Genomic DNA, 23,666 nt, shown 5'->3' on the forward strand with positions numbered 1-23,666 from the left:
GTTAGTGAGACGCTTAATTAGTTTGTTATTTGCGGCAAATTGATCAGTTGACAGAGTGGAACATTTTTAAATGTTTGTTTCAATGGGGGAAAAGTCTCTTAGTTCACTCATTTTCATAACTAGACTGTAGACCTGATTGTGCCCGCCGTGAATTACTTGATTTTAAGGAGAGATTAATGATTCATTACTAATACATAACAAACACATCCTGAACAAATGGTCACTGATCGAATTAGTGAACTAATCTGATTCAAAAGATTCGATTCATTTTGATGACTCAATAACCCTAACTAACACATTAAATGAAGTCGAGTTGGCTGCGTTTCATAACCGTATAGAGTAGCTATATTTAAATCAGGGGCGCGCGCATCCGCTGAGTTTTTAGAGCGTGCCTATGATACAAAACACTCGGTAGGTGTCTCACTATAGCTTTGTAACAGCTAGAGCATCTGTTGACGAGAGAGCAAGGTTTGACGGTGTTCTAGAGAGCAGGTACTTCTACCTGCGTCGACGCAGTGCATCGTAATACAATTTGACACAATTCATTCGCGTGCTTCTGCAGTCGCCTAATCCTTTTGAAGTTTCACCATGGCGAAAAAGAGTTTTTCCACCAAAAAATCTTTGAGGAATTTGTTTTCAAAAAGTGAAGCAAATCTCAAAGAGTCTGTAGAGAAAGATGACAGCGGCAAAGGATTTCTCAAAACATTTAAAAGGAAGTCAAAGAAATCGGAGAGTACGGAGAGTCTAAAGGCTGCAAGGTAAAACTATTTCATTATGTTTGCCGCTAATATGATCTATGCTTAATTTTTGTCCATGTCTCTGACAGTCTAAAACCAAAATCTGTCATCTGTAGGTTTAAACGATACAGAATTTACAAACTACAAGCTTATTGAAATTCTCAATGATTTATTCTGTAGGTATTTAAAAACCAGCTAGGCTGTTCTGTACAGTCAAAGTCTGTTTTTCCTCTAATTTGATTGCCCAGGTAGTTTTCAGAGACTAATGATAAAGGGCTTGTGTTATATTTTCTATTCTGTTCTGCTGTAATTTGTAGGATTTATTTTCTATTAAATATTATTAGTAGTATTAGTATTTTGAAATATATTCGGAAATAAATTATTCTGTTAACCTTTTGGCACCTTAAATTATTATAGACTATTTTAATGTTATTATTACATTTTATTATTGTTGTTGTTGTCTAGGTTTTGTTTGAAATGTAAGTTTATATAAAATATAAAATTATAATATCCAGTAACACTTCTGTGCTTGTGATATTGCTTAATTGAACAGATTGATTACATAATTATATAAGTTTATTGCTTGATTATATGATTACATGACTAATACAAATTGTTTGTGACTTTTTTGGTATAAATAAAATATTCAGTAAGCTTCTTGAGACACAAAATATAAACGTCCTGCAATTATCAATTATAAAAATAATTTTTTTTCAAGTGATTTCATAAGAAATATTTGACCCATATTGTTCCAAAACAAACATAAGAACTGACTGAATATCTTAAAGGGATAGTTCACCTCAAAATGAAAATTCTGTTATATTATGTTAAGGCCTTTGTTCATCTTCAGAACTCAAATTAAGATATTTTTGATGAAATCGGAAAGCTTTCTTACCTGCACAGACAGCAACGCAACTGAAATGTTCCCAGGCCCAGAAACATAGTATGGACATTGGTAAAACTACGTGATATTAGTGCCTCAACTTAAATTTAGGGAAGCTATGAGAATACTTTTTGTGCATAAAAAAATAAAAATAACATTAGGCTATTCAACAAATCTTCTCCCTAAGTTACCGTCTTCCACATTTTTGGAGAGTACCACGATGCATGTGTATGCTTTCCCCAAAACATAATCAGTGTATTCAATGTTGTTTACTTTCAGGGGAAAGTGCATGCACACACACAGCAGTGAACACGCACACACCGTGAACACACACCCAGAGCAGTGGGCGGCCATTTATACTGCAGTGCCTGGGGAGCAGTTGGGGGTTTGGTGCCTTGCTTAAGGGAACTTCAGTAGTGGTATTGCCGGTCCGAGACTCAAACCGACATCCTTAGGAGTCAAACTCTCTAACAACTAGGCCACGACTTCCATAATATACTAATATATGTTGAATTTTGACATTACTAACCTTTAAATTATGTTGACAGTAAGTAATAAACAGTATTGAGCATTGAGTAGTTGAGTATTGTGCATTTTTCCTTACTATTTTTTAATAGTTGTTTAATCATATTAACGGAACCGGAACTGTTAGGCAGAACCGGAATGGGAACATTTCGAATGATTCCCAACCCTAGTCATGGTACTCTCCAAAATGGTGAAAGACGGTAACTCTGGGGAGAATAATTGTTGAATAAAGTCGTTATTTTTGTTTTCTGCATTTCATCCAAAAATATCTTACTTCGTGTTCCAAAGATGAACAAAGGTCTTACGGGTTTGGAATGGCATGAGGGTGAGAATTAATGACAGAATCTTCCTTTTGGGAGAACTATCCCTTTAAGTGAATTCATTGTGATAAGAGCACATTCAACATTTTTACCAACGTTATTTTCACTGTAGGTAGAGCTGTACAATTAATCAAAATTAAATTGCAAAGGCAATAAATCGTGATTAGGCAGAAGCTGCAATTCTCATGCGTATCTATCAATGAAGCACAGTTCTGTGATCGGTAGTAAATCACCAACCAAAGGCCAGAGGGCGCACTCATGCTGAAAATCCAAATATATCCCCCGAAGAAGAAATCCAGCTGAATAAACAGAAGATTTAACTGCTTTTACTGAATCAACTTGTCTAGTAAACACACAACTACGGCAATATATGGTTTAAGTTCTTATTAGGGCTGTAGCTATCGAATATTTTAGTAATCGAGTATTCTACCAAAAATTCCATCGATTATTCGAGTAATCGAATAAAATGTGTTTCAGCCCTAGTTCTTATTATTAGAATTTTCATCATAATAAACTATATCTATAATGAAATGCTAATCGACATTATCATTGCTTAGAATACAATTAAAAATTGTGTGCCTTAATTATTCTGTTTAAGAAGCCACATCATCTCACAGAAGGATTCATTTCTAACACTCGGAGTTTGGAGTAAAAACATGTTATTAAATGAGGTATTTTCACGTGCTCTCAGTTGGAGCAGCATTTACTACACAGAGCCGTAGTTCACTCAGAAGTCATTATCACGAACGATTTAGTTGATTTTTATAAACCTACGATTATTTCGTCTGCGATTATGAACATGATTTTGCGCAGCTTGTCAGAGAACTACAGCTCTTTGTAGTAAATGCTGCTCCACCTGAAAGCAGGTGATAGAGATATACAGTAGTACTACTAATCACAGAATCGGCTTTACTGACCAAATGTGCATGACAATCGCGATTAATCGCATTCGATTTATCGTGAAGCCTTAATTGTAGGGACAAATTTGGAAAAAAGTAAAGGAAAACAATTTAAGGACTCTTAAAGTGACTGGGGATTCCTAAAGCGAAGTCTCACAAACTGCTACAAACATCAACATTTAAAAAACATTGGGGGCTTATTTGGGACACTTGGGAGCTCAAATGGTACACAAGTACCTTAAAACAGTTACTGTAGGACTTGTTATGCAGCGGACTTTTGGTCTTGGCTGAGTTTGAATACGCTCTTCAGCTTCACCTAGTCAGCTGGTGAATGTGCTCAGAAAGAGGTCAATTGCAATTTTAGTGTTTCTTTATGGAACCTTTCAGTCATATAAGTGTGTCATATAACTCATAGTCAAGTAATGATTTTAATTGTTCCATAATTTCAAGGGTGGTAGAACGTTGGTAAATTTAAGGCTGCAGAGTTGACAAATCTACAAATTATGCAGCTAATCATGATGACACTTATACCAGAAATGTTTGGGCTGAATGTAGGTTAATGGGGGTTTTGAGTTTAATCATGTAAAATGACCTATCGCTTTAATTGCTAATACTGTGTGAAGAACATGTTTGTTTGGATGTTTGGATTTGCATATTCACACAGCTTAGCCAATTAAAACCCTGAACAACCAGCTTTTGTACTTAAATATTGTAGGTTATTTGTACTGCCAAAAAAGCTCCTCCCTCAGGTGAGCAACCTGCTGTAAACTTATAAAAATACCCTGACATGTGACTGTTCTTCAGAACCTGCCTGTTGTAACAGACAGGATCTTTCTTCTGTTTGCTTGGCACAATACGTTGTGATGCTTTATTCAAACACTGTTCGCCATGTGTCTCCATTCCCAAATAAACCGTGACACAAAGGCAAACAAACTGTGTACTCACAGTGAGGTCATGTGACAGCAATACATTTAAAATCATCAATCCTTTTGCCAGTTTAGACAGACTCAACATAGTTTATAATTGTCTCTGATAGTAGACTAACAATGTGTAGGATGTGAAAGTGTTTGTAAGTTGAGAATCCAGCTGCAGATATCACTCACAACCAGAGAGAAACTGCCAACCAGACCAGAGAGAAGTCTTAGCTAAAGTTTAAAGTTTTTGTAATTTAAAATGTATTTAGATCAAATGGTATGAACGTTTAATATCAGTTATCTATGGAAGCCCATTTCCACCAGTGAATTAAAAAATAAAAAAGGAAATTAGGACTTTTTTCTTGCAGTTCTGACAACTTTTTTTTTTTTTTTTCAGAATTGAGTTATACAAACTTGTGGTTCTGATTTTAGAAGTCAGAATTGTGAGATGTAAACTTGCAATTCAGAGAACATTTCAGTATTTTCCCCTTCAAAAATTGGGCTTTAATTACTTGCAAATGTGAATTTATATCTCACAATTTCGAGAGAAAAAAAGTCACAATTGTGAGATGAAAAAGTCAGTTACCTTTTGAATTTTTTTTTATTCAGTGGTGGAAACAAGCTTCCATAGTTTTCAGCCATAACATGAAAATAATTGTAAAAAACTGTTGGGGAAATAATTTTTTTATACTGTATATATTTTTTTTATTTTATAAATTACCTGTTTAGTTTCCTATGCTCTGTAAAATAAATGTAAGGGCCAGGAATCAATTTCCTGCCTCGCTATTTTAAGAAAATGAATATAACTTTGCATGACACCAATGCTTTTTTTTCCCTTTTGAGTCAGTTTTCTGTGCTGCCAGCAAATGATATAGTTATACCTACAGGAACAGGCCACACCGCATACTTACTCTCTTCCATCACACAGAGCGAAACTCATACCTTTGGCTGTTCCCTCTGGGGAAAAGCTTGATAAAAAAAAAAACGTAGATATGTGAGTGAAAGTTTCAGTTTGTTTTCACCTGATGCTGTTGGCATGACACTGATACCTGTGAAGGTGAGACCTTTAAAGAGTCACAATATTTTTACTGGTACAGATTAATAAGAAATATCATGTCAGTGATTATGCTCAGGTTAAGTTTTAAATGTGCATGGCATGCATCAATGTGTGAACAAACACATTTTTAGTGTCATGTGCCTGGGGGGGTTAAAGGTGGGTTAGGAATGTGAAGCAGAATATTTAGCAAAAGACCCTGCAATCTTTAGGCCTCACAAAACTCCCTTCTGAGTGCTCTCACATACGGTTCAGGTTCCTAGATCGTTAATACATGTACATGCATGCAATTGAAAACTTTGAAGTTGTAGAATCAGTCTGAGCTGACTACATGACATGAACATGCTTCTATCACATAACTAAAAGCATAAGTTACTTCAATGTATCATCAGTCATTCAAGTTGCTCAAGTAACAGTTGCTCTTTGTTTAAAATAGGTTTATGTGAATGACAACGACGTGATTCACTTTCAAAAAATGTGATTGCTTCCTTCATGATGGGGACTTTTTTGGATGCATCTGTTCCACCTTAATATTTCTTTTTTAATATTCAAATCCGAGCTGAGATATTATAAGAATGTGTGATGGCACACAATTAAGAAGGTGAATCAGAGCCATGATGCACTGACGCCTGAATTCCTGCCTGCATGACTGTATTCACTCTTGATTTGCACTCACTTTACTTAAGTTATTTTAGATGGTGCTGTATAGTGGATGTGTTAGTGTTATGTTTGTGTTAGTAAGTGCATGTGTTTTAGTGTGTGTTGTGTGTCTACGTCTTGTTCTCTGAAAGTACTTTATATTTTTAAGAAAATTAATAAGCTGTTTACACATTGTATTTGGATGAGCTGTCGGTCTTAGGAAAGACAGATCATTTAATGTTGTACATTCTTGTCATTTTGGCTGACTGACTCGAGCATTGGCGCCACACAGTAAACTCCAGGTCACTTTTTGTTTGCTCTCTTTGTGCATTTATCTGAACTTTAAACCGAATTGCCAATCTCCAGATCTCTAACTGAATGTCATCTTCTGCAGAACTGATTCTGGGACATTGGGAGCTGGCGACAGTGAAACTCATGATGATGAGAAGTGGACTAAACGCAAGACATCTCTGTTTGGCACTCTTCTCAGGTCAAAGGTTAGAGAGCACTACACTTGTTAATCAGTCTGATTTTTTAACTAACATATGTATGTCTATGCAATGCATATGATAACAATTTTTTAAAATTTTTCTTATTTTACAGTTAATTTGTCCAACACTTTCAGTGTATGTGTTGCAATGCAAGAACACGGTACATATTTCAGTAATATTCAAACACAGAGCTTGAAAAGTAAGGTAATTAGCACAGCCAATAGAGTGCAGGAAAATAATAACAATAATACTACACAGTTCATCCTCCTTCTATGACCAAGGATTTAAGGTTTTAAGTTGTCTTTGCCACCTGCTGGTAAATGTTGCAACTACACCCTCTTTCTCAATATATGTTTAACAGATGTTTTGTAGAAAAACTTTATCACAGAATAATTAATAAAATGGAAAATAAACAAAAAATCAAGCATGCTTTTAAGCGCACCCTGATCCCAAATATCAATTATTATTGTTTCAGAATTGTTAATTGCTATAGTCCATCTCATATGTTTTCCATTTTGAATATATCCATATTTTGAATAAATAAACAAACAGTTGATGATGACAAAGATGTAATGAAGGTATGATTTAGTCTCCCCTCTCAAGCTTATGTTCAGTAGTCCAAAAGTAATATGCATACCATTTTTGCACGAGAGACATGCACAGACGTGATGAAGAACACAGATGATTGAGGCAAATTATGCTAAATGTCATTTTAGGAGCACTGGGTTGTGTGGAAAACAGGATGGTCCCTCTTTTTGAATGGTTATTATTCTTGTTATTTAGCATTTATAATTGTTCTAATTTATTGTACTTCCTACCTTTTGTCCTGTCCTCTTTTTTTAAAGACTCATGAGACATGCACAGTCCATAATTCAAACATAGATCTGAACCCAAGTGGTGTTTCTTTTAGGGATGATCATCCTTTCTCTGATTTTGAAACCTCTAAGTCAGGAATTTCAGCAGATGTTGAGGTCATTGCCATCACCACAGATATTACTCCTAACAACAATGAAATGCCTTTTCAAAAAGAGTCGCACCTGGAACGTAAAGAATCAAAAGATGTAACCTCTTCCATCCCTGAGAGTTCCACGGCTGTCATTCATGACCCTTCCACATCTTGCATTCCACAGACATCCCAAAGTTCAATCTCTTCCATTCCGCAAAGTTCCATTTCTTCCATCCCCGATAGCTCCACCTCTGTCATCCTTGATGGTTACACCTCAAACAATACTATGACCCAGAGTTCCAGCTCAAACTCAGATTAATAGACTACACTAATTAATTAATAAAATATTTTTATTTCTATAATATATTCTTGGTTTAGTTAATTGTATGGATTTGTTGGACTTATATTTTTTTTACTGTCCTGCATCCTAAGGTTTTATTTAAATCTGATTCATGGATTTAAGATGGAGCTGTTATGTTTATTGGTTAGTATTTAAAGTGGTTCATCTGTAATCTGGCTTACTATTTTAAAGTACTTTTTAAAAATGTATAAAATGTATGTATGTATATCATATTTTTAAGTTATTTGTAGTAAGATCAGGAACCAAGCACTTCAGTTTGGTTATAAATCTTTTTTTCTTTTTTTCTTTTTTTTTTCCTGACCAACAGGTGGAGCTATTTGCATGTGTGTGTACCTACATGCTTGTGTGGGTGTGTTTATTGTGGCTAAACAATCATCAGTTGCTTCACAATAAAGTGCTCACAGTGCTGACAGGTTAAGCTTTGGGCAGTTCTTCAGAAATTTCTGACAAGATGCCTGTAAGGTTTCTTCTTCCATGGCAATTCCTTTAGGTTGCATTTGGAGTCATATGATAAAAATAACAATTATTTTTACGTTGTTGTTTCACACAGTGCCTTTTGATGTATGCTGTTTAATTTATGGCACAGATAAGCGTAACTCCGTAATAAAAAAGCAGATAGCATTGATTAGCAGTGTTGAAATATCATCAAAGTGTAATTCCAGCAGGATAAAAGTTATTAATAAATGGTTCATAGATAGTTTTATTTGGCTGTACATGTAATTAAGGCTTGTCTTCAGATGTTTTACATTAGATTCAGTAGCACAAAAATGTGTCATGTTTGTTAACAGAGATACTCAGATGTTCAGTATATGTGTACTTTCGAAATGAGACAGAGTTGTGTATTTCACAACACTAGTAAACCCCATCGATTGGTTGAGTTATATGACAGGTTGACTGATGACCAGCAGATATGGTCATTTTGAACAGTACCACCCACAGTTCAAGGAATAAAAGGGCCTCCACCCAGATTGACAGAAAAAGACAAATCTCTCTCTATCTCACTTCATGACATTTCATCCACTGATGTTATCAGATGAGACACTAAAAATGCACTTAAGCAGCAGACTTATCATATTTCACCAGACAGCAGGACAGCATTTAATTTCCCAAGGAGATATGAACTAGGGTGCTAATGCCATAGGTGCATAATGCATCTATTAATCTGTTAATTATTAATTATTTCTTTGATTAATTAGATTTTCTTGCTTGTTACTGTTTATATAAATATGCAATTATTACATTTTGTAATTTCAGGTTTCATTCATTCATGATTAATTTAAAACTTAACTTTGATGTTTAACAACAAATACTGTTTTCATTGTGCTTCTGTTCTGTTCTGTGTTATGTGCTCTCGTTGTCATTAGTAAAAGTCGTTGAATCCCGTTCAGTAAATAAAACTAATATAGTAGGGTATTTCATGAATACTTTAGTAACAAAGAGCCTATAAACTCTTTCCAGTGAACCATTGTCTCATTCCTGTCGTGCCTTAAAACATGCAAATCAGACAGGTTACTATGAGACATAAAATGTTTCTTGTGTTAACTTGCAAGAGCTTTACAATTAAGATTGTATGGTATCTGAAATAAATATATTTATTTACATTTGTGACCTATTTATATAAATGTCAACAATGCACTGCTTCATATGAATGCACCTTTATATTATTTTATATTATTTTATATAATTTTAGGTAAATGATCATGATCATTAATCATTGTCTCCTTTCTTTCTCTTTTTCATTGTATTCATTCTCCCCTTCACTTCTTTTTCTTATTTTTTTCTTGCTTTCTATACTTTCTTTTTTGACTTTCTGATCTTTTCATTTTATTTAGAAGGTGCAACACAGTTACTCGGAGACTGATCTTCGTAAAACCAAGGGCTTTGCTGTGTCCCTATCCTGGAAGAAGAAGAAGAAAAGAGACCTATCCCATGATCTTTCAAGCAATAGTGAAGGCCCAGGAGTCAAGGATTATATCAGCGAACAGGAAGAATTTGACAACCAGGTACACACAGAACAAAACCAGGCTGGTTTTGCATCAGAACCCTCCGTTACTTCTGACCAATCCCAGTCCCGGGATGACCTAAGTGAAATGCCTAGGCCTAATAAGGAGGATGCAGGTGTTATGCCTTCAGATCTGGACAGTACATCAATACCTTATATAGACTCTTCACTGTCTGATAGTGATGTTTACCAGACACCCCCAGATAGCCCATCTGCAGATAAATCTGCTCAGTACTTCAGCTCTCAGCACTCCAATTCCAAGTCTAACATTACTGACTCATTCAGTCCTGTTCCTGATCTGGAAGCTGCAGCCAGTACCGACACATGCATAGTCCATAATTCAAACATAGATCTGAACCCAAGTGGTGTTTCTTTTAGGGATGATTATCCTTTCTCTGATTTTGAAACCTCTAAGTCAGGAATTTCAGCAGATGTTGAGGTCATTGCCATCACCACAGATATTACTCCTAACAACAATGAAATGGCTTTTCAAAAAGAGTCACACCTGGAACGTAATGAATCAAAAGATGTAACCTCTTCCATCCCTGAGAGTTCCACCGCTGTCATTCATGACCCTTCCACATCTTGCATTCCACAAACATCTCAAAGTTCCATCTCTTCCATTCCGCAAAGTTCCATTTCTTCCATCCCCGATAGCTCCACCTCTGTCATCCTTGAGGGTTACACTTCAAACAATACTATGACCCAGAGTTCCAGCTCAAACTCATATTCTCTCGATACCCTTCCAGAACATTCCTCCAGTCTTCCACATTATATTATATCTACTGAGGAAGAAGATTCTCAAAACAGTGCTGCAAATAACAGAAACATGTCTGCCAGCAACAGTGACGTAGTCTACTCTGACCCTTCCAGTGCCGATAATGTTTCATCCATGCCAGATGTGATTTTGTCTAGCACTGTGTCCTGCTCCAGAATCACAGAGAACAGTTTGGATGCTGATACTGATAGAAAGCCAATTTTATCTCTCTCCAATACTGATGTTTCTGAAAGTGATTTAAGCTCAATACCTGAGAGTTTACCCACAATCACTGTACATTCCACTGCTGATTCATGTTTACTGAGAGAATCTCACCCTCAGATTAATTGTGAGACTGCTTCAATGGAATCTTATGAAACCAACAATCATTCTTGCTTGACATATGCCACTGACTTAGAGAAACCTAGTCCTGATGAACCTGTCCTTCTTGAGAATGAGTCAAAAGTCTGTTTACCTCATTCAGCTGTGTCGAGCACCTACACCATCATTAAGCCAACTGTCACCTTTGACCTTTCAGGTCCCTCAGATCCCATCAGCCCTGACCATTCCCAGAGAGGCCTCTCTAACTATATGTCTTCTTCAGATGTGGAAACCCTAACTGAAATATCAGAACCAGACCAAATAAGCCAGGAGAGCCACCAAGCTAAATCGGCAAACTGTTCAGAAACTTCCTCAGATTTTCTGGACAGTGGCACCTCCAGCACTTTGACCTCTGAAGCCATACCTGCCTATATAATTCATCCTCCCCCTCACTTAGATGTTTCAGACCAGCTGGTTACTTCTCAAACCCCCGAGACAGAGATAGACACAAAAGAGTATGAAGATCCTGAGGTTATCCAGGGGTCATCTACTCAAGAAAGTCATGAGTTGATTGACCAGGTTAAAACCACAGCAGTTCTGACTACTAGAAATGATCTTCAGAACAAATGTGGACCAGAAGCAGAGGAAGGAAGTAGATTAGATGACATTTATAATAAACATCAAGAATTTACAGTTGTTCAAGGCTATGAATCAGCACAGATCATGGAAGACCAAGCTGAAACCACAGCAGAGAGTATGAACACTGGAAATGACCTTCACATGTCTGGAAAGAAGAAATATGGCCAAGACTTTGAGGAACAAAGTCAACTAGGTGATGATAAGTACGTAGTTCCAGCGAATCAAGAAAAAGACACCCGATTAAAGCAAATCATGGATGTTTTATCACAACAGCAAATGATACATTACAAGTTTCCTGAAACAAATGAGGTGGCTGAAGAAAAGGGAGCTGAATTACAAACGGTTCAAAGCTCAAGAGAAGCATCTGCAATGCAAGGTGCAATGGAAGCAGAGGTATGTGGAGGCATTGAAGTGTTGACAGGTCAAGCAGAGCAGCAGATTCACCATCTCGCTCCACTGAAACCAGCCCTACCAGTCAATCAAGAATGTGTCCCTGAAGAATGCACTTCCGCCCCTCCCTTCTCTGAGCCAGTGAAGGTATCACTTGCTGATTCAAGAATGGAAACACACAGTCACCTGGAGATTTGTCTCCACCCCTTGGCCCCGCAGCAGTCAAGCAGAGAGATAACAATACTGGAGGACACGGTAAGGTGCAAATACCAAACAAGCACTGATAACCACGCTGAGAGGGAGGAATACACCGGCAGTGAAGAGACTGAGGATAAAGCCACATTTCTCCCAGGGACACAGGACAGTGAAAGTCAAGAACACACCACAGAGGAGACCTTCAGACACACCAGAGACACAAGCCACAAACAGAGAGAGGTGACAGTGACAGAGGTCGAGACAGCCAGAGAAAATATCACTCACAGGAACTGGGTACAAATCAGTGAAAGTACACCAGACAACAGAAGAGAAAACAAAGATTCCGCAGAAGTTAACGCTGTTCCTGATCAGCTACTTTCAATAGGTTTAATACCGGGTGAAAGGTGAGGTACAAATTATCTTGTTTTTAATCTATAGGCAATTTGTGTTTTTGTTGGTGTACTGTTTGGACATGTAGTAATAAAGTAATTAAAATACTTTTCCCTTTTAAACCATGTAAATATGAAGGTATAAGTGCTTTTATTTTGTTTTATGTTTTATTCTTAATTGTATTTGTGCATTTATTTACAGTATGCATTATTTATGAAAAATACAAATGCATGAATCAAGTCGTTTACAAAATATTTAATTATTTTTTACATTTTTTTATTTTTTTATTTATTATTTATGAATGGTTTAAGAGAAGATACAAAATCAATTAGCTTATCATGTTTGAATAGCACACTTTTCACATGGCAAATGTAAACCCTTAGATCTGACTGAAATTTACCTCTATAGTGATTGACATGACATTGATTGACATAATTCATTTAGCTGACACCACTATCCAAAGTGACAAATTACAAATGAGGAACAGTGCAGTTTCTCATTATAGCCATCAATATTTGCAGTACACCATGACAAGATTTAAGTATGAATGTGTGCTTAAGCTGGAACAGATATTAAACAAGGGGTTATTATATGGAGAACCTTTATTTATAGTTGTATATATGTGATGAAGTCAAATTATGGGAGATGGATTTGAGCATAAAGTTGTTTATTCCCAGCACCATACTTATTCCACGTGTTCAGCAACTTTATATTCTGGTTTCTGTTTCTCTCTCTCCCTCTCTCTCTCTCTCTCTCTCTCTGCCAGTTTCATTGTATGCAGTATATACAGAATTATTACTATGTCTCTTCTAGATTTGTTAAGATGAACTTCAATTCTTTTGTGTCAGTGAGGTTGAAGTTCTTGTCCCAAGAAGGGACAGGTTTATCAAAGCCTCACCCACTCGCTACCTCACGTCTTATACATTCATTTGAATGGGATGGGATGCTGAAAGAATGTAAGGTAGTTCAAAGTATGCTGTTGACTCATACTTGGTGATACACATTCTTAGCCATCATAAATGAAAGCCAATGACAAAACAAATGAGATCCTCTTGAATGCTTCTTTAGGCAAACAAGTATAACCAGCAAGGAATGTGGCTGATGGATTTGCATAAAGCACTTACTTGCATGTTTTCGATTTTGGTAATTGCTTACATTATGCCTGTGTGTCAGTTAAATGCAGTGGCTAACAAAAACTAGCAATAAATATTTTTACAGGATTTATTAAACTAGGTTAATGTTTATATGTACACATGCTAGTACATTTTAATATTACATGAACATTTTAAAATATATTTACGATTTAACAGAACAATGTAATATATATAAATGAAGAAAAACATAATTGCATTTTAATTATTTAAATTTATTGTTCATAATATTTCATGCAGTAGTTAATCCTTATGTTTTCAGCCTTATTGATAAGATATTCTTCCATGCATCATAGAGGCATCAGGTTTTGTTTGATTGTGAGAATTTAAAAACTGCTGTTTTATTTATTAGTTTCATTCAGTTCATTTTATTTCAGTTCACTTAACTTCTGTTTGGTTTTATTTATCAGCCTCTGTTAATATAAATGTGTATTGCAAGGTTTCATAGAGTACATGACATTGTCAGTCTCGTAATCTTTCAGACACCCTGTCAAATACTCCCATAAAACCTGTCACATTCATGAATGTCATAAATTTCAACAGCTTAGGTTACAAATTACAGGCAGCAACATCAGTGGAAACATATTTTTCAGTGCAAAAATAAATGCAAATTCCTACTGTAGCTCTGAGCAATGCCTAGTATGTGGATGTCTAGAATGATTGCAGTGATGCAAGTGACAGACAGACATTATGAAAGACATCCTCAACCTTGTCTGCAAAATGTGGCCCCCTTTACCGTGTTCTTATTTGCATACTCTAAGCTCCAGCCTTGTTATCAGTGCTGTCAGTCTCATAACAGAATGTGAAATGTTCTTGCCTGGAAGTGTACAGTAAATGTGCTATTTAACTTTGGATTTGACATTTAAAAAATGCAATAACACATTCTTAAAGGGAGGACATCTATCCATTACCTTATTTTAAATTAATTACCTGGCTTATATATGCAATTTTAAGAAAATTCCAATGTTGAGCCTTTTTTGGCATTGAAAAGCTGAAATAATCCCTACAATTACTATAGTAAACTGTGAAGAATAAGCCTGATGATGTATAATCTACAATCCATAGAAAAAAAAAATCCACCCCTTTTGATTACTGACTCAAACAACTCGGACAGGCTTTACAGAACATTCCATCATAATTAATCTGAGATTTCTGAGAACAGTATGATTGTAAGTAAAATTTGCTCATGAAGTTGTAAAATTATTCTGAAATGGGCACATTCAGTTTTTAATCTGCTGTTCTTCTATCAAGAAATGTAACTGAAAAGTTAATATAAATTTATGGTGGAGCAAATGTGTTCATTTGGGAATGAGTGCTCACACATTGTTTAACCCTTAGCATGCACCTACCAAGAGTATTTTATTTACTATAATAATATAAAAGATTTAAAGAATTGCAGTGCATCGTTATAGTATTACATTTGAATTTTTATTTTATAAAAAATTTTTTTAAGAAACCCCGAAAGATCTAAAATTGAATTACACCCATGGGGGGAGATATTGCTTCATATCTGGAACACAGACCTTTGACTTGATCATGGTTTTTAACAAACAAAAAAGCTCAAATATGCTTGTTAGTAACCATTTGGCAATTAAAAGAGACCAATTCTGTTACAGGAAATGGAGACTTTAAGCTGCACCTTAACTGACATGGACAATTATAGATATCTCTGGTGTGTCACATAGAATGTCAGTTGGCTAAACACAAAAAAATACATTCCTAATGCACTGACCTCTAATCCAAAGGCTGTAAGAGAATCAAGGTATCTTAAATAGACATCATGAAAGAACACTTATATTTAGGCAATAATGATTTTTTTTTAAATTATATTATCTCTCCATTGAGGCTAGTGTGGTGAGCACATGCGAAGCACAAACCTGAGCTTGGCCACCACCCAAGATCAGAGCCACAACAATTCTCACAATGTAGACAAAATGCTCTGGAAATTCAACTGAACTACTATGTAATATATAAGTAATAATGTATTTATGTAGGCCCAGAATGTTATAACACAAGTGCATATGGTGGTGCAGTATAGCTAGTGAGAATTTCTTAGAATGTTTATTAAAATGTATCAGTTATTTCTTAAACCGCAAGGAACGGAAGCTGGAATGTAATGCTCAGTTCTACCACCAGGGGGTGTGATTTACCGTAGCAGATCCAGAGGGACTAGTTCTGCCAACTCATAGAACTTGATACCTCTCCCTTTAAATGTAACAGGGCTAAATGCAGTGGAAAAATAAACTACATGACATGCAGCACCTTTTTTCTCTGTTCTCAGAGTTAGATTATATGAAGCGACACTTCCTCTTCCTCTTTATCTTGTCTTTGTTTCTTGCCTTTAATCAAATTATAATTGTTTCTTTAATATCCATTAGACATCGATATCTCTTCATTCTTGTGATGAAGTGGAAATAAAGTAAAACTACTGATGTTATGTTCAAATGTGTTCAGCTGTATGGTTTGATGTGTATATTAATCCTAGTATATAACACGTGAGAATTCAATTTATACTATTTCTGTTTTCAGTGTGATTGTGTGTGGAATGAGTGTTTAATTTACTATACATATTCTGTGACTAAAGGAGACAGCATTTTTGGTGTTAGTTCATTCTTATGTCTGTAAGTTATAGCCCAGACAAATACATACACTATATAAGCCCTTGTTTTTAGTGGTGGCATCATAATGCCATGTCAGTTGATAGTCTATGACAGGTAAAAATGCACTACAAAGATGAGAAGACATCGCTTTTAAGGGTAGTGATACATTGCATTGCAATTATGAACTGAATCTTTATATATAATGTTGAAAAAGACAGCACCACCATACCACTTGACATTTTACACATTTATTGACTATATTTACTGTTATTGTTACATGCTGTTATTACATAAAATAGCATGCATTAGTAAATTTTTAATGTGGAATAGATTCTGAAGTTCCACTCACCTTTTTAAAAATGTATAAGGCTGTGATTAATTTTGAAGTGCCCTTTAACACATAGTTTCTCCAGAAACTCAGCTATGCACATTGCAAGACACTCCCATCTACTAAAAAGGGACAATTATTCCTTGCATGGTCTTCTACTTTACATGTGCATTTGTATTCAGTGCTTATTATGCTTCTACTTTAAATATGAATGTATTTATTCAGGGATTCATAAACCAAACAAGCGTCAAATTCCATATCACATGAACAGAATCTGTTCTTAAAACTACAGATGTCAAGGTTCTCCATATTTATTGTTCATAGACCTCAAGTGTGCAGTAGTCACGTACCGTACTATAACATCTTTAAAAGCTTTGAAAGCTTTTAAAAGATGATTAATGTTTTTTCTATTTGACGTTTACCCTTTTGTTCTAGGTTCTTTCATGCATCTACTGTTCTCAGTACAGTGACTGAAGAGTCAGAAACAGAGAACCAAGCGGAAACTGAGACTGGATCTGATACAGACATGAGCTCTGGCGTTGCAGTGCTAAGTACAAAGCTCAGTCGACCATCATCTTCTCGAGAGGGCAGAGAGGATACCATGGTGGTCCGCAAAGTGTCCCTGGTCAGCCCTGACAAAGAGGGCACCTTTGGGAGCTATGGAACTCCATTGGACAGCGTTAGGCTTAGAGATCAGTCAGAACCAAGCAAAGCCAGTCCTGAGCTTGAGAGGAGGTGGAAAAGTCTCCATTCTAGCTCTGAAGAACAGCAGTCCAGCTTCACAGCAAATTCAGACAACACGTTTACAGAAAGCCCATACCTGCGTTCCTCTCAACTGACCCCCAGCAATGTAAAAGGAGTCTACACATCTCATTTCCGCTCTCATGAGACCCAGCCTACTGCATTCTCCTCAGAGACAGACGGTAGCCTAGACAGAAGTAACTGGAAAGTTAGGGAGAGCGAAGATTGTCAGAGTAGTGAGAGTTACACTGGTAGGAGGAGCTGGGAGGAGCTTAATTTACCTGTAGCGAGAGAGGGAGAGCAGGAGATAAGAAAAACAGTCTTTGACTCACAGGCACATTTCGATTCCCCGTTGATGATCGTGGAGGCAGATGACTCTGATGTTTTCCAAGCTACGCGGGTAGAGCTGATTCCCTCGCCCACTGACCCTGAGCCGGAGCCTCTTTCTTCCCCATCCATCTCGGAAATGGATAACCTGGTAGACACTCTCAAGAGCATGGAGCGACCGGTCCGGCAAAGGGTTCAACGCACCCCATCCAACACTCCCTTCTCTTCACTGCCACCTATTGATGAGGATGCACCAATCTCACCCCCTACTCCACTCTCTCCTCGTACTCCAATCTCACCTTTTACTGAGCCCAAGTTGTTAAATGGAGTTTCTAGTATGCCTTTAGACATTGGCTTTAACTGGAGTACCCCCAAAGACATGCGCTCTCCATTGACCATGATGAAGGAACAGCAGCTCGGAGAGACCCAAAATCGGGGGCTCTCTCTGCCTCTGCGAGCATCAGCCCTCAGCAGCATCGTCATGCGCAGGGGCTCCCTCAATGATCTGAGTCCTGAAGAAAGTCCTACTAAAGGACTCTCGAATGGAGGCTCATCTCGCCTGGAAAACAGCTTCTTCTTCCAGCCAACTGAGAACGGCAAGGCATCAAACCGCTCCATCTTTCGTGCAGCCTCTCTCCCTGAGATCAGCCCCAGTTATGAGCGGATAAGCTCAGCAACCAATGGATCTGACACCTTGCTCGGTTCCCGTTTTGAGCGCTTCTCGCACCTCACATCTCCATCAAATTCCCTCAGTGGGATCGCTGAAACTTCTCGAATAAGCATGGCTCCACCTGTCCAACACAACTCACAAGATACCTCCAGTTTTGACCACATGTCCCCTATGGAACTTTACCGCTCTCTGCCCTCCGAAACGCTTCTCAAGAACTCTCAACCTTTGGGTCTTCAGCGCAGCAGTAGTTTAGACGGAGGTTTTCTAATCAATGACACCAAGAGCTTCCAAGTGGACAAAAAGCCAGAACCAGAGCAGAACTTACTCCTCAAATACAGAGCCTTCCCTGATGCATATGTGAGTATTGCTTTGTTACAATGCATATATTTTCATCATCAAACACATAGTCACTAAAAGAGTAAAATATCTTTGAAACACAGTGCCATTGTGAAGTTTACCACAATGAGAATCAGGGCATGGAATCAATGAGAGTGTTGTTTTCGTATTAAGTCACTACTCTGTTTCTCCCAGTCCTAGTCAGCCACTTAGTGTAACCTGATATGAAACCACTTACTATGTTACACAATGCTTGGTGTATGTGGATTGTTTTAGACCTCAAACGTCCGATGGGCTTTGTTTTTAGACCTGGACAGGTGAAGGATGCCCTAAACCTAGTCTACTCAGCCTTGTTCCTTGATATCTTTCTCCATTCCAACCCTCCTACATTGTTATTATTATAGGCTGCGTCATTATAGTTGCAACTAAACCCTGCAAAAACACTCTGCAAGACTCTCCGGGAGTTGGAATGAGCACCTCAGCCTTAAACCTCAGTGAAGGAAAGGCTAGAAGGGGTGTTATGTCACCTCACCAATAAGGGTTTACAATAGAGATTAATGGGAGTATACATTACCTCAGTCCTCATGCAATATTCACATTTCCTCTTGTCCTCCAAAAGGGACACTGAGCAGTTCTGTAGAGTCTTTTTTATTACTGCCTATCTCTACTGTACAGAGCCTGAGTTTGCAAGTCAAATTTTGATTATAACCAAAAGCAGCTTCACCAAAACTGTAGTTTGGTTAGGGTTTGGAGACACTATTTGAAGGAGTTACCTTAATCTGGTAAAGGAATCATGCTCATTTTCACTCCTCGGGTATTTCTCAAATCCAAAAAAAAAAAAGAAGACTTTTGAGAAGTTTGTCTTTAGAGAGTAACTTCAATCACACACTAACACAGCTTGACCTCTGTCATCCACGTCATACATATCTTGTTCTATGTTGACATAGAGTGTTGACATAGAGTGATGATGTTGAGTTATCTGACAGATCAACCCACATCCAACTTTATATTACAATTCAATATGCAAAAATTGATATATTTGTCACTTGATGCAACATAAACCCATTTAAAGGATTATATAACAATATCATAATATGCAAACCCCCTAAATAATACTTGTTTGGTTTCCCGTAATTATGCAGTGTTCTTCTTGAAATGATATATTTTCATAACACCAAAATGAAAATTGATTGACACTGTATATAATTAGGCTGGTTTCCTATTGACAGCATTTCTCAAAGCGTGATTGTGTAAGACAAAACAGACAGTTTTTGCCATTTGAAAAACCATGGGAATAATCAAGCTGAATTGGCACTTTTTTCAGTAGGCAGGGAAAGAAGGAGAGGCTGATGGAATGTGACATTATTATCTCACTGCGTTCGCTTGGTCTCCTCTAATTAGCCTTGATAATTTTCCTAGGCAGGCTATATCAAGTCCCACTCAGACACACCTTTCTTTGGGTTGGCAGTAGCTTACTGAATATTTGCCAGTTGGAACAAGCATGGCGAAAACAATTATTTCTCCTTGATGCTTCACACATCCCTATAGGCTACAGTATATAGACTCATTTTCAGTTTCCTACTGGATGCTAGGAGTAAACAACACTTCATATGATTGATGTAGCCGCTGTAACTACCAGCAAAAGGCTCCATAAAAGGTTATTTTTTAAAGGTTTAGATATATCCAGAAGTTAAAATTAAGACCCACCCCAAACAAAAGAAGGCACATTTAAAGCAGCATGTGCAAGTCGGCTAGATATGTATAAGATGTCACATGCACTGTTCCACTGAGTTGATAGATTGACCGTAGAGATACCAACTACATCTCACACCCATTTTCACTATGCATATTTAAAATATCTGACATTCTGTAAAACATATTTTCATGATATCTGACAGTGAGACTGACAAATGGGTGGTTTATAGAGGTATAGCATCTGCATTATGCTCATGTATTTGACTTTTCACTGAGAGCATCCCCATATGCAAACAGAGACATTTGACTCGGGCTCTTGTGTAATGTTGTCTTAAGTCTAACCTTGCCGTGCCTCATTGCAAGTGCAAAGGCACGTCGCTTGTCAAAGTCTGGGAAGGGCTTTTCATCACCTCCTACATGCATAAATATGCGGCATTTGCAAACAAACAATGAGCTCTTGACATGAAATGTAGAAACATTACATTCATCGAAAGCCATTAATCCACACAAGAACCTCATGACCATTTCACCTGATGAGGTGACCTCTTGATTTCCATTTCAAAAAGCCAACAAATCTGCAGTGTAGATGTCATTCTCAGTTAGTTTTTCCCTAATGTATATATTTTCCCTGAGGAACTCTAAGTGCAATAAATACCATTCAGTAAATTTTTGCTGCATTCCAGTGCGTTTTTTAAAAGAGTCTGGTGACAATAAGGTTGAGGTTCTCTGCATCTTCCTGCGTTTGATCTTGAGAGGCAGAAACTTGTAGAAATACTTGTTCCTGTCAGATGTTAGGTATAGGAGTGTATTGTTTTCTTGAAATGCCAAAGTTGATAATCAAGGAATCTAAATTTCAGTACAATTAGCTTCTTTTGGAACATGCTTAATTCATTTAATTATGTGACATGAACCTTTGAACTGCACACTGTGTAAAGGAATGTTTGATCATGTTGTCTCTGCGGTTTCTGACTGATCTTATCATAATAGTGTTATATTTTACTTATCACTATAGAGCAAACATACTCTGAACATTTTAATTGTAATGTTTTCTTAATATAGAAGTTACTCACTATTGTGTTTATATCTGTGTTTGTTTGAATGAGGCTTCATCTCATTTAAATATTAATTTTCTTTATTTAGCTCACAAAAGAAAAGGAGCATGGCAAGCTCAATCCACGACCTGGCAAGGTGAGATGTTTCACACAAATGTCCTTTCTTTTCTTACTGATATAAAATTAATGGCTTAACTGATCCTAGACCAAGCCTTGCATATATTCGCTCTACTGCATGTGCTTATTATCTTGAATAAAAAGTGACAGCATGTACCTGGTTTGCACTTGGGAGGAAAGCCTGAGGCTGGTGTTTAAGAACAGGTGGGAGATATTGGTGGGTGTGTAATAAGCCCACAGTGTTCTGCAGATGGTGCTAATAACATGTTGAGACCCACTTCATCTGCCAAGCACACGTTTGGACAGTCACGGATTATAAAAAGAGAACTACAAATGACATGACTAACAGCAAGTGACATGTTCTTTTTCAAATTACTTTTAAAAGAATAGATACGTTATGGATTTTTAGTACTGACACGCCAAATTTGTGTTTTCTACTTGGAGGTTAGAAAATAAAGTGATTTATTTATTCATTCATTCATTCATTCTCTACGGCAGAAACATGCTTTCCAGAACATTCATGTAACATTAATTTGTATGCTATTGTATAATATAATTATTCATATCATCTCAAAAGACATGGTTAATTATTTCTAATAGCGCTTTTAGCATTCACTCATTCAGGTTTGCTTTCTGGTGGAAACCACAATAACGCTTTTCCAGTATGCATGATTCAACTTGCCACGGTGACATTTACTAAATGTGTGTTTTATATATTTGACAAACCGTAGTTTTTACGATTACATCTCTACTGAATTAGTTTTGGTTGACATTCTTGTATTGTTCATAAGATGCAGTGTAGAAGATTTAGAAAAGGTCACCGAAACTGGCTTGTCAAGCTTGATCTTGCATATTCTTGTCCTTTCCTTCTCTGAAATTGTTGTGTGTGTAATACTGCAGCCTTAAGGTTTTTAGACCATAAAAGTGACTTTCAAAAGTAGGACAGTGCAAATGGATATGTCTTACTGTCAGTGCAGGACAAAGAAATATTGTCCCTTGTCCAATATTAGCACATCTGCTGCCCCTAGTGGTTGAGATGGTTAAATATTAAACAATGCAGTCTTTGTAGAAAGGATTGGTGGGTCTTTTTTTAGTTGTTTCTTTTTTTTTCTGTTAGATGTTAATCTATGACAAGCCCGGAATGACCGGTGAGAGAATTGAAGTGCGTGGTGATGTTGTGGACGCCACACCATGGGAGTTTACAGACACTATTTCAATCAGAGTGATCAGAGGAGGGTGAGTGGCAAACAAACATTGAGCACATCCTTGCTGACCTGATATGCTCACATAAGCTTTCACATATAAATGTAATTTCTCTTACTTCTGGTGTTTGTTTTGTCCATAATTTTAAATGTGCACTTAAGGGCACAAGGTTTTGAAGATGCATATGTTTGCAGGCAAGATACACTACCATTCAGAATTTGCTTCTGTGATGGCAAAGCTTAATTTTCGGCAGCAAATACGCCATCCTTCAGAAATCATTCTAATCTTCTGATTTGTTGCTTCTTATTATCAATGTTGAAAACAGTTGTGCTGCTTAATATTTCTGTGGAATCCGTAATACATTTTTTTTCAGGAGAACAGAGTTTATTTGAAATCTTTTGTTATAATGTTTAAGTCTTTACTGTCTTCATCTTTAAATTTTTTTTTATTGGGCGTTATCCTGCAACTACAGAGCAGTCTTTGTAATAATTACTTAAATTATTAATAATGCAAAATATTACTGACACAGAACAGTAAATATACAGGAGTAAATATTAATTCACAATAAATAATGTAGTCACATGGGCTAGTTTAGCGAATCAGACACATTCCACATCAGTCTTAACATGCAGACTCTCCCTGCCTCCCAGCAATAAAACACCTTCATATCACTGCAAAATATAATTAACTGCAAAAACACACAACTCTAGCTTATATTAATTATTGAATTATATCTTTTTATACTAACAGGAACACCTAAAATCTACTGTTTCATCTATCTTTTTCACTGATGAATGTTTATGCATAAGCAACTTCATGTTTCCTTAGTAATTTATCTGAGTGATCAGTCAATGTCAGATGTATTGTAGTTTGACAGACGATGTCATAACATACGTATTGTGTTGTTACAAGTTATTTTGCTTCATTAGGTGTCAAAACACATGCATTTCAAAAAAGGGTCATAAGTTTTGGTTGATAAGATT

The 23,666-nt window shown here is 36.8% G+C and overlaps 1 protein-coding gene across 1 annotated transcript in view; it reads left to right on the top strand.

Annotated features, from left to right (window-relative positions):
- The first annotated feature begins 500 nt into the window (after positions 1–500).
- crybg2 (crystallin beta-gamma domain containing 2) overlaps positions 501–23,666 on the top strand; it is a 29,601-nt gene continuing 6,435 nt past the window's right edge. Inside the window, exons 1-6 of the mRNA XM_026289848.1 lie at positions 501–758; positions 6,366–6,468; positions 9,602–12,477; positions 16,978–18,637; positions 21,452–21,499; positions 22,598–22,716. Coding sequence (XP_026145633.1) covers positions 589–758; positions 6,366–6,468; positions 9,602–12,477; positions 16,978–18,637; positions 21,452–21,499; positions 22,598–22,716 — 4,976 coding nt within the window. The 5' untranslated portion in view covers positions 501–588. The remainder of the gene's footprint in view (positions 759–6,365; positions 6,469–9,601; positions 12,478–16,977; positions 18,638–21,451; positions 21,500–22,597; positions 22,717–23,666) is intronic.

This window comes from Carassius auratus, chromosome 19 (assembly GCF_003368295.1).
Source record: "Carassius auratus strain Wakin chromosome 19, ASM336829v1, whole genome shotgun sequence".
In the NCBI taxonomy this organism is placed as follows: Eukaryota; Metazoa; Chordata; class Actinopteri; order Cypriniformes; family Cyprinidae; genus Carassius; species Carassius auratus.